Consider the following 13,142-nt stretch of genomic DNA (forward strand, 5'->3'; position numbering starts at 1 on the left):
AGTGGAATTCACTGTAACCATTTTATCTCAATTCATGAAGCTATAGAATTTTGACATGATTTGTACCTACTTGGGTTAATTGAAGTTGCCCCTTCTCAATGTTGGTATCCCAGCCAACATCCAATTATTAGCCAATTCGCCTTACTTCCTGGCTTCATTGATGGGTTTTAGTTGCCTAAAAATTTTCAGGTCCTTTTATTGAATGCTAATATCTAAATTTTTAGCAAACTGCATTTCACTGTGTTCAATATCCTATATTTTAATTTGTTGAACTTCATATTTCTGTCCATGTCTCTAGGTGTTCTTTGAGAAGGTCTTTGTCACACGGCCTTGGAAAGCTCTTTTTGTCACAACTGATGATGACATTCATGAGTGGTGGTTCAGGTGGAAACTAGATCGATACAGGTGAGACATGAAATGTTTTGTAAGATTCCTGGCTAATAGAGTTTTTGGTTGGAAAAAGAATTTTAGGCCCTGAACCTTGTTTAACTGAGTTACAAAACATGTTCTGGACTGCATTTCAAAGGCAACCATCAATAAGGTGGAATAATGAGCACTAAGCAATAGGGTGTGGTCAGTGTGGAAGCGCTGTCCTAATTGGTGGCATACATTGGTTTTGCATTGACCCATTTCTGTGGTCGGGCCTGGAAAGTTTCGTCCTGCATTTCACGTTTGATAATGGAAATATGACGTTTGTTTTTCCCTCCTGTTACTGACAATCACAGTAGGATTAAAATCTTCCAAAATGTTCTCCCGTCTTTGTTTCCATTTTTATGACTTAATCATTAGTGTAATTAGCATTTGCGTGTCAAAATATATATTCCAGACATCTGTGTTGTTCATTTAATAATATAATCTGTCAACTCTTAGCAATAACATAACTTGAATGTTATTTGCATACATTGCATTAATGAATTTGGGCTAGAATGAAATTCCCCATGGTTTTCTCTAAACATATTTTTCTTAACCTTCCATGTTTGATCTTCAACTGAATTGGATGTGAGCAGTTCGTTGTATGGGATGATATTTGCCTTTGCATTTTTGCTTTTGAGGCGCCATTCAGGCCTATTGGATGACAACAACCATGGGAATCTCTTTTCGCCTGGGGCCTCCTTGTCAGCTGTGCTGACATCTCTGCTGGCTATAGGAGGTTATACAGCATTTTCCTTCCTATGCCGAAACAAACTTGAATGCAATGAGGTTCACTCTTACGTTGTGTTTGTTCCTGTAAGTATCCATTAATACCATACACTAATTAATTTTATTAGGCTATTAGGGTATCTGATTCTTTCTTATACTGTTGGGATTTTCCTTAACATTTCCTTCTGTCATAAGAGTAGTTTTCGTAATTAGTTTTAAAATAAATTTTTGAAGACTCTAATTCTCGGAAAAATGGTAAGATTTTCCAAGAATTAGTATTGAAAATGCTTATTTATTGCTTTGGAATTTGCCGAAAGATTGGCATTGGATAGAAGATGACCAGTTTAAGGAGTGAAAAAATGAGAAAATAATTATTTCTGAGAGATTAAATTTTGGTGGATATTGTTATGAAGAAGATCAGAATCACCTATTGGAGCAAAGATGATCAAAATGATTGTCTGTTCATATGTACTAAGAGGCATTGATGAGTCCTGGGTGTTCATCAAAATGAACAAATTATCATCATTAAGATCAGCAGTTGTGCAAATCTGCAAAATTTTCAAAAGTTCTGTATTTGTCAGCATATAGGATGTACCAGCTTTTTTTGTACACATTTTTAAGAAAAAAATTCCATTTTTCATGAATTTCCATTATGATTTATTGTGCTAATTTTATAGTTTCTTTCTGTTTATGTCTCTAAAAATGTAACTAGGGAACATTGTAAGCTAGCTGCCTTTTCAATTCCAATCTCTAAACCCAGAAATTCATCTCTGGAGCGAAATGAAGTGTGACTTGAAGCCTCTTCTCCAGAAATTGAATATTTGAACTAAGAATAAATAATTGTTGTAATCTTTGCACTAAAAAATTATCTTCTATGCCATCAAGTACACTAATAAATCCATGTTTCCTAAATGATTTTACAACTGCTTCACATTTCGCAGCAATCCATGAAGCTTGGACTCATTCACAAATCTGCAAAATGCTAGGCATCTGAGTCTATCCAGGTGGTGTTTCTTCAAAATTTGTAGACTGCATCCAGCTGTTCCATTTCACCTTCATTAATCCTTTAAACAGTTTATTAATGCAAACATCCAAAGGTTGAATATGGTTTATTGGATCACATGGAATTACAGATGTTTGGATTTTCAATTGATTGATTTTATTTTTGACAGCTTCTGTTCTGTTACTCTGAAACTGATCCTATAGTAGCAAGGCAGGTCTCAGGGCACCCAGATCATCCATTGTGTATCCATGACTTAATTCTTCTTTTCTTCATCCAGTCCTTAAGATGAATGCATACAAATACACCTGCAGGGAGTTTTTCCTTGGTCAAGTTTTTTCTTTTGAAAATCTAGGGGTGGAAATTTTGTTCATCAGCACAGCAAGATAACACAACTGCATAATGTCTTTTGGCATTTTCATGAGTTTAAACAGCTTCACTAGTAGCACCTTTAGAATCGTATGTTTTGTCTGAGGGTGCATAATCCATGCTTCATATTTGTGAAGGTTCAAAATTTTCTTTTTTCTTGTATCAATGACAACTTTATGCAACTCAGTAGTCTTGTCTTCATATTCTGATGGCTTCTTTTATGCTATTTTAGTCCTCTTACATAGGTTTTTTCACTTGAATCCAGGACCTAATGATGTTGATCATGTAAAATCTGCAATTTCTCTGTTAGTAGGATCACTCTTGCTTGTTGTTGAAGTCTTTTTTCCTGGAAATTTAACATCCAGATCTTCTGTGGTCTATAATCTAAGCTTTCAATTTACTTCTAGTGTTTGCTACGCATAGCTTTATGTAGTTCATCTCTGCTGCCATTTTCATATTCTTTTCGTGAGCACTCATAGTATGAATGCAATATCATGGCAAAATCTGCATTGTTTTTTAGCCATGCTCTGGCACAAAATATGAAGACAAAAATAACTTGAATGAATTGTAACAAAATTTTTCATTCAAAATTGTGTTCCAATATTTGAAATATAAAATAAATGAAGTAACATCCAGCTGCTTCTATATTTTCATTGCTGCTCAAGTGTGATTACAATGACTGTTATTATCCATGGTTCTGCATGTGCAGTTGGCTCATTGCCATTTGGGCTACTTCTACACCTGCCAAATTTCGAATGATAAAATCTCTTACAAGATTCAGATATGGTCAACAGTGTTTTATTTAAATTCATACAGGCACGAAGAATGCAAAGTTACTGCCAGCATACACCCCAAGGAAGCTAGCTTAAAGTTGCACCATTCATATGTGAATGGAATACATGATTTCATCAACTTTCTGCCCAATCAAATAACACATGCATCGCACTAATAGATCTGAACTCATTTTACTTGAAGTCTCGCTCTTTCAGAGTGAAAAAATACATTATGCACCTTACTATTTTTCCGGAACAAGAAAAAACATGGAATGATTCATTTGAAACCACTCTGTTGCAAGAAGACAAAATGCAATAGAATACATAAAAATGCATGCACAAGGTCTGTCCATTAAATATGCAAACTGAGTCTATAAAAACTCTATTTTGCAAAATTTAGTCTACATCTATTTTGTTCCCTTCAAAGTACTCTCCATTTGTTGCTATGCACTCATATCATCTTCTTTACCAGTGTTTAAAGCACCCTTGGAAGTCCTCGGTAGTTTGACTTTTTAGTTTTCTTGTCGTTTCTTGCTTTATTGCGTTCACATCTTCTCAGTGATATCCCTTCATCACATTTTTGCACTTCGGGAATAGGAAAAAGTTGTAGGGGGCAAAATCTGGCTAATAAGGAGGCTGATAAAGGATGGTGATTGAACTTTTTGCCAGAAACTAGCGAACAATCAATGCTGAATGTGCAGGTGCATTGTCATGGTGAAGGAGCCATCCATCGCCTTGAGTCAAATTTGGTTCCGCACAATGCACCCTATCTCTCAAACGCTTGAGAATTGTAAGGTAGAACTCAGCATTTACGGTAAGGACAAAGGACCACACGCGATCAATGTTGTCGTCAACACAGGTTGTTGAAGGTTGTCCCAGGCTTGCATCATCGGTGGCATATTGTCGGCCATCTTTAAAATGCTTAATCCACTTGAAAGCGGATGTTTTCTTCTGAGAATTATCACCGTAAACAGCTGTCAACATTTTTGTAATTTTTTGATAAATTTTACTGCACTTCACGAAAAACTTGATGTTGATTCGTTGCTCCGTGATTTCGTCAATTTCCATTTTTGACAAACAGTAAAAACAAGGACAACAGAAACTAGCATAAGTGGCACCATAGGCACAGCTCGACAATCCCCCATGCCCAGATGGCTCATTGGGTCTCTGGCAATTGGCACGGCTAGTTGGCGGGGCTATAGTCCGCGTCATAGCCTCCAGATTGCACCAGTTCGCATATTTATCATACATACTACATAAATTTAAGCCAAAAGTATGAGACAAATTTGAACTCATAATTTTGACTACCAGTGCATATGATGCTCACCATATTTTAGCCATATTATGAGGGGGAAAAAGTGCATCCTATATACTGGCTAATGCAGTGTATTTTTATCTTGAAATTTTTACCGTTGACTTCAAAATTTCCTAGCAACATATTAATTATACCTTGTGATAGATTAAATCATATTTTACAAAAAATTTGAAAAATTCCAATTTTAAAAATTCCATAGCATTTCTGTAGATTGACTTTATCAAGTTTTTTTTTAATAATGCAGAGATTTCTCCAGGTATCACCAATACATTTTATAGGGGTCGGCATTTATTCATTAGAAGTATTGATGTATTCAGGTAGATGTCTCAGTAAAGCTATTATTATTATTATTGAAAATATCACCCAATGAATTAGTTTTGATCAGTGTAAAGTATATTTCATGATCTTTAAAATACTTGCCCTACGTATGGATAAATAAAGGACCTAACAATCTCATGGCATAAAAATTGCCAGTGTTATTTTTTGTGGAGGAAGCCCATTCATTTCTGCTAAATTTTAAGTTAAAGAATGCCATGGACTAATTTTGTTCACTTCATGCCAAATGTGGCGATCTTAATTGTTTAGATGCACCTAATAGACTGTCATGACCACAGTATTTCTTAAGCACTGTGTATAAAATTGTTCCCACTTCTGGATGTATATTTAGTGCCGGGACATTTTCTGTGCATGTATTTTAAATGATAATATGTATATTGTGTTTTACCCGGTAGATGTAATGTATCACCTATTTGGGGAGGCAACCAACAGTCAAGGTCATTTGAGACATGTAATATAGGTCATACATCACAGCTATTCTAAAAATTGGAACACTCAAGAATATGGTAATCCACTTAATAATTTGTGCAATTTTTTACATTCTTTGTAAAAATGCTAAGCATTGCAAAATATAACAAATAATGAAAAAGTTGAACTATTTGAAACACTTCTATACTTCCCAGAAAAAAATGATTTTTTTTACCCACCATGCTAAACATTTTGGCAGCATTTAAATCATCATCGGGTATTGCAAACTTAGGATGGCAGATGTCTTTTGGTAATATTTGAAGTGATCATGCATGAAAGTTGCCTCTTTCACAGATTCTTGGATATGTCGTGCTGAGAAATGTTTCTGGTGCTCTTCGTACGAGGCATTCAGCATTTTTTGCATGGTTTGGGCGCATCTCTCTTGAGCTGTTAGTAGGACAGGCACATGCCTGGCTTGCTGCTGATGCTCACGGGACATTGGTTTTAGCCCCAGGGAGGCCAGTTCTCAACGCGCTGATAACTTCGTTCGTCTTTGCGTGTGCTGCACACGAACTCCATTCCATCACGGCTACCCTGCTCCCCCTTGCAGTACCGACTTCAGACTGGCGCAAGGGCTTGCGAAATCTAATTCTATTCTTTGCCATTCTCCTCCCAATCGGTGTTCATGATGGGATGTTTTGAGATCACCAATGATTTTGAGTGGCTGAAAATACTATGAGTGATAAGAATGAATGTGTGCGATGTTTCATAGAGTGACTCCTTTTGGTGAATGGATCGTGTGCTTTAGGCAAGGTTATTGATGTTTGATACATTGAGAAGCAAATTTGAGAGTACTTTTGTTGTATATTATGGTTAGGATTTTATGAACAACTATGTGTGAGGGGGAATGTATTACATAAACCTCATTTTTCAGTTGTACTGGAAAGTTTTGAAGTCTTGAAGCCCATGCCTTCACAAGCATATTTTGCATACATTGCTAAAACAGTCAAAGAGATGGCATAATAAATTACTCATTGATTTTGTGTACGCTGCTTGCTCCTACTTGACACTAAAGATAATTGGTATATACAGGTGGAGGGTCAGTGTATTTTTATCTTAAACAACACAAAATCATATGGAAATGAAGCACATACTGGTAACATAATTGATATCAGCATTCTCATTTGAGTTTACTCTACTTTTATGGTGATCACTTTATGATCTGTAATACATGTCATTCTCTGGTAATATAAGTGAAGAATCGTAATGTTATTAACATTTAAGTGATTACTTCAATACAGGACATTTTCTTTTATATTTTGGGCCAAAACAATTGTTCAAGTTGGAAGTCATATAATGAGATCAAGTTAAAATGCATCAAAGCAGAATTGCATTTTGGGAAATTTTTACAAGCTCAATATAAAAATGCCTTTAGCCTTATGCCAAATAATTAAGTTACTATTTCACCCACTGTGATATTAATTGTATTGCTCTTTTTATTTAATATGTAATTATTACTAAAAAATAACTCTAGGATTAGATGCATTAGTTTTATTTAGACATCTAAATTATTGTTAAAAAAATTGAATCTGTGCATTTTTAAATTCATACAGGACACAATTGTTGAAAATATCTTCCAAATTGATGCTTTAAAAATCAAACGATAAGAATAATTATTATTTTTATTAGCTGACTCATAAATGTTACAAGTTAGGGATGGGTTGAAGTTGCAATTTAATGAAATTTTCATTTTTCGATCAAATCCCAGACACTCCATTTTACATCAAATTTCAAATCGTAATTTATTTGAACTATGTCATGTATACTTCAATTGAATACAAAATCAATTTTATATTTTTGAAAAATTGGAATATGCAATTACTTTTGTCTTGCTTTCAGGAATGAAATATATACTTTATAATTTTAGGCTATTCAGAAAATTGAGCAGCATTGTATGCCTATCTATTTTAAGTTGCCATTTGGTCGTACATCTGGCAATTTCTAATGAGTTTTTGTTTCAATTTGTGATGCTCAATGTGTGCTTTGCTTTCTTTGACAAATCACTACGTTGACTATGAGGTAAGAAGAATGTATTCAAATTAGATAATTATGCAAATTTCAAGAAGTAATTTAGAATTCATGATCACCCATTAGTCATTATTTAATTTTTTGAAAATTTTCCACCCTATTGATATTGGTCATATTAAGGTTCAAAGTTTTGAAAGAGTGCTAATATTTATTTTAACTCCTAATGATAACATTAGCCTATAAAATTTCTACTACTTTTGACCTCAAAATACTAGCCTATAAAAATTTTATTGAGTAACTGATGGAAGCACTTTTCCACTTGATAAATTTTTTTAATTTTACGACCATGTTTCGATGTATTACATCATCGTTAATCACTGCGAGAAGTGCTTCAATCAGTTATTCATTATGTTCGACTTCCACCGCATCAAGCCTGAAGCTACTCAAAAATTTTATTCTCTCTCCCTTTTTCATAACTTTAAGCGTAGCCTGTTGTCAGCTCATTATCTAGAAATCAGCTCAATAAAATATTGGAAATATTTTTGTTAACTGGAATTAAAATTCTTCTTGAACAACTTAAGTCTGGGATACTAGCAATGTGTTCACAGAAATTACTTTCCTTTCACAGCTATTAGGTCAGACAGAATGACCTCAAGATACTGATAACACACAAGTGGTATAGATGCCAAAGTTAGAAGATATTTTACAACCTAATGTTATCATTCCAAGTTTGTATGATAATGCTTGCAGAATGTATATCAATTCTACTGGAGAGTAGTTTTTTTAGCTAAATCAACTCTTGGGTTTTTCTTTTTCCATTGATATTGAATGTGGAAGGACAGGTTTGTGGAGAGTAGGGAAACTGCCCTTCATTTAAAAATAATAGAATTGACGGTGAGCTAGCAACCCACAGAGCTAGGATTCAAGATTGTTGGGTAGAACGTGTTTGCATTGAATATCCATGGATTTGATCATATCCTTTTCACTCAATCCTATCCCTATCAGAAGACCCACAACTCTTTTTGTCTTTCCTTAATGGCCTTGCAATGTATAATTGTGCTAATACTTTGTTCTATAACGCTACTTGTATCCCGGATGTTGAATGTTCTTATTGCCTAATGCCCCCCATTATGCTACAAATCATTTTAAAAGTCCTTGAAATGAAACATACCAGCTTACAACTCTGAAATGCAGAAATAGGGAGTACAATAGATTGTTATTATAACACAACTCTTGTGTCAGCAATTTGGATGGCTTGTAGCTTTTAAGAACAAAGTTGTGAACACCTGAAACAGCTCAGTTGATCAGATTTGAAATGTTACTGATACCACACAATTACGTTTGTACTCATAATGAAATCTCTCTCAACCCAATCACCCTTGACTTGAGGGCATCCTGTGTTCAGGAAACAACCCTTGCTGAAACCCTATAAAAAATGGCATACTACTTAGCCTCTAGAGGAGTTGCTTCTGTAATTTACTCTTGTTATGGCAGTGAGGCTGCTACAAAATGCACGGTCCCCAATGCTATTATTCTGGAATGACATTTTATTTTGGGAAAGTAGGGGTAGGCAAGTACAGTCAAGTAGGTGCAGAGCTAATTACAGTTAAATATCCTTGATTTTTGGCAGAGATGAGATGCATGTCCTGCCTTTGATACCACTGCTTGAAGTTCATTCAGGAAAAATACAGCGGGAAAATTGATAATGTTGATGTGAGACTTACAAAATGTAAGAATATTTTCTGTGATCTTTTATACTCCATGAAATGGGTCAATTGTATTTTATAATCATTTTCTCCTTCTTTGTAGCAATTTCATATCCTCCCAAGGATTTGGACATTTAGTATGCAGTACTATAGCAGAGAAATGTATGTATAGGATTTTTATGTTTGAGAGGTGAGATTAATTATATGCCCACCCTATGTCGGTTAATCAAATAGAGGTTTCAGTGTAGGTATTTAATGGTCATCATTAAAATAAGTTTAAAAAAAATGAAAAATGCTGGACAACAGTATGTTTGTCCTGACCATTGTCAACATTGACTAGAAATGGAATAATTTGTTGACCTTCTATGGACCACTCCCCTAAGTGTTTTCTTACAATCAACTGACATAAATGTATTTATTTTTGTCATTTAGATTGTTTAGCATGGGAATGAAATAGTTAATCTTTACATAAATTGCAAATACTTCTTCATTAAATACCTGCAATTAAATGTGCATATGAATATGTGTAGACGTTTTCAGAAGAACCAGTTAATTTATCTAATTTGTCACGAATGTAATGCTGATATATGTAGTTATTTCAAAATCTGACGTCTAAGTTGCACGGATATTCACTTTGGCTAATTGTATTTATCCACCTGTCACTTGTGAGAATAATAATTATTTACAGGTAAATGATTTATTAAGCACAAATTCTCAATAAATGCCAGAAATATTTGGTAATTGTTTATTACTGTTGAGTATCATCTTAAGTAATTCCATGAAATTATCCTCCAAACAAGGTAACCCTAGAAGATATTAGGAAAACTGGAGAATGCAAGTCACAGTTCTATGTGGAAAGGTGCTTCTTCTTATAATACTCCTGGACTGTCATATTTTTAGCATCATGACAACTGTTTGTAGAAAGAAGGGCAGCGGCAGTGAAATCTTACGTTAATCTTGAGTTTCGTTTGTAGTAATGGAAGGTTTCAGTAATGAGGTATGCATGAACTCATCTATTATAATTTAGGTCTACATGCCGTATGATTGTGTTTATTTGGTGTCCTGAATCCTTCTACCATAGTGTACATAATAACTTAGGGCAGGTTTGGATCCACGCTGCAGCTTCAATTCCTGCCTAGGACTTCCTCCGATGTAATAGATTGAAATCACTGAAGTCTATGTACCCTCAATGCGGTTGTCATGCTAATGAAGGAGGTGGTTGGATTGGACACTCATAGGAGTGAATGTAGTAATAGGTAGCTGCGCTGGCTTCAAATGCTGAGAGATATAGTAGTGAGTATAGCCCATAAAGATAGCAAGTTTCTCTGCTTACTATATATTTAAATACATGTACGTGTCCTGAAATGTTTAGCTTACTTCCAGAAGATTCAGGAAATTGAAATTTGGTGCCCTGGTAGCTTTCATTCAGTTTGTCAGAAAAATGGAAACTAATTGGGATCCTCTAAACCCATGAAGTGAATGGTATAATTGAAATAATTGTCCTACCATGGTTAATGGTGCGCAATATTTATCAAGCCCAATGGCTTAAGTTGGCATGTAACCTAGTTTCTCGTTCCAGTAATTTAAGAATCCTGTGCATTGTATAAATTGATTACAAAATATAGATCCAATGACAGTTCATGTCATTAGGCAAGTAATTCACCCGAACACATGCAACCATAGTGAGATAAGAGTTAGTGCAGAGCAACATTGTTGCATACACATTTTCTTCATTTCCGAAGTTTTCTATCAAATGTACATTAAAAACAAAAAGAAGGTTAATACTCTGACACGTAGATTTGTGTAAGTTTTCTTATGGTGGGATGGAAGGCCATGGTTTTTAGAGTGGGAAGTCTGTAACTTTGGATAATCGCTGCGCCGAGCAATCAGATGATGGTATTCATTACAGAAATCCAACTTCTATCTTTTCACTGCTCATCAGATTTTGCAGTTACCAAGATGAAGGTTTTAAAGAGTAGGGTACTGTACATTACCCCATTTCTCTGAAACTAGACAAGCATCTGTTCTGGTCTCACCAAGAGACAGAAGCCCAGAAGAAAACACAATTTTTTTTAAGAGTGAGGCATCTAAATTTCAATAAAATACTCTAGGATTTTGCCTTCGTCATGAAGGGATAGTTGACAATGAAATTTTTATTTCTTGCTTGGCAAGAGACTCAGTAATTAGATACAAACATTTCAGACAGATCTCTGAAAATAATAATAGGATTTAACAAGTATTGTTAACGACGGAGTTTATAATAAGAGCTCAGGATATATAAAATACAGACTGATAAAAGGAAATTACATTTCAAATTTTATCATTTATCACTAAGGCTTTGCCTCTTCAAGAGGTATTTCATGCTTCACATAAGATGTGTAAATATCATATCCCAAAGATATTGTATTGTCATACAATACACGAAACCTTGTTGGTAGCACATAAAAATTTATAACTTGAGCAGGAGGCCATATTATCCATTCGGCAACGTATAAGCGCCACCCTTTTTGTACTATCTCCTCCATCACAGTCTTCACATTAGCCCTTTCAAGAATTCCTAAAGTTACAAATATTAATGATATACAAATAGGAGAGCACAAAAGTTGATCAGCTACAACTTTTTTGGCCACTGCCTTAATGCTTCTACCAGGTATACGATTGTCCAAATAAATGTACCAATGGTGGCAAAGAACACCAACGGTTAGGCCAGAGATTGACATGTGTAAAGTTCTTGTATTGTCCCACTTTTGTTTATCACCCTGGGCAATTTCATAATGCTGCTGAAAGACATCTCCAACTCCTGACAGGCCCATTGATATTCCAACATTTGTAAGAAATAAGTACTTCTTGAACAAAGTGTGGCCCACATTCCTGCATTTTGTGATTATTTCACTCTTCAACAAGCGGGACAAGAGGATTCCTCTATGAAGCATTTCTTAACAAGTGGATGAAGTTTTGAACATCCTGTAATAAGTAGCGATTTGACAAAGATTAGGAGTGAAGCTGACAGGTTCTGTGGCCTCCATAAGTACTATGCCTTACGAAGACTCTGAGGGTGAACTGTGGCTTTAGATTGACCCAAATTACACTCAACTGAATAATACATAAATGATAAGAATAAATTAAAATGAAATAGTCCATTTTCCTTACCACTTCCCAATTATTGTCTCCAAAACGGTTCAAGTTCATAGCATGTTGCGGTATTCAGTAAACACCAAAACGCGGTATACCAAACAAATACTGATGCAACGGCAAAAGTAAACAATACCCTTCACACCTTAAATGTTTCCGACGACGTACGACCTCGCTATTTGTACGTCGATCTACTGAAGGTGACAGAATGATTGGGCAATTCTAAAAAAAAATGTAACCTCGATGACACAACGCAATCACATAAATGACCCAAATGATATGATTAAGTAATATATACGTGCGTTCGGAAGGCATAGTTTATATTTTACTTTATTCCCTGGAGCTATTGTTGAAAGTCCATTTCAATGGGAAAACTGAATCGCATTCGTAACATAGAAACCCGACGCAGTTTCCCGGTTTGGCAAGATGGTGCATTCCATTTGTTCAAACTATTTCCTCGACTTCCATGAACTAATACTAGGAGTATATTTTCTAGCAGGAAATCATTTGAAGACACTAACTAGTAATAAAGCTATGCTAAATTAATATTTAAAACGTTGGCAAGTTGAAAACGAAAGAATTTACTAACCTAAATATTTTAATCTAGAACTGAAGACTCACGAGTACTACAAATTTTGGAAGAAAATTGATTGACCTGGAGTGCCTGCAGACCAACGCCGAACAGTACTGGCTTCCTGCGAGTGGCACGTGCGGCATGGTACATCAAAAACAAAGCATGATCGAAAAAATCAACGCCGCCAGAAATGGCCAGCGAACAAGGGTGGCAGAAAAATCAGGCGTACAGGGTGACCAACAGTAAAAGTTTTCAAAACGAATATAGGTGAAAAGCAATGTTTTCAGTATTATTAAAACTAATCATCTTCAGTACTAGAGAAAAATAAGGTTAAAATGAAATCATTAAGTTAAAAATAAAC

At 35.1% G+C, this 13,142-nt stretch overlaps 1 protein-coding gene and 1 pseudogene across 1 annotated transcript in view; one reads left to right on the forward strand and one right to left on the reverse strand.

The window, feature by feature from the left end:
- Positions 1-7,918, forward strand: part of LOC139696203 (N-acetylneuraminate (7)9-O-acetyltransferase) — a 31,235-nt gene extending 23,317 nt beyond the window's left edge. Inside the window, exons 12-14 of the mRNA XM_071594857.1 lie at positions 299-405; positions 1,008-1,227; positions 5,696-7,918. Of these exons, the coding sequence (XP_071450958.1) occupies positions 299-405; positions 1,008-1,227; positions 5,696-6,043 (675 nt within the window). The 3' untranslated portion in view covers positions 6,044-7,918. The remainder of the gene's footprint in view (positions 1-298; positions 406-1,007; positions 1,228-5,695) is intronic.
- A 3,295-nt stretch (positions 7,919-11,213) lies between these two features.
- On the reverse strand, positions 11,214-12,970 carry LOC139696377 (mpv17-like protein 2 pseudogene; annotated as a pseudogene).
- Between the last annotated feature and the right edge of the window lie 172 nt (positions 12,971-13,142).

Source organism: Hetaerina americana, unplaced genomic scaffold (genome assembly GCF_022747635.1).
Source record: "Hetaerina americana unplaced genomic scaffold, ioHetAmer1.1.p SCAF_7, whole genome shotgun sequence".
Classification (NCBI taxonomy): Eukaryota; Metazoa; Arthropoda; class Insecta; order Odonata; family Calopterygidae; genus Hetaerina; species Hetaerina americana.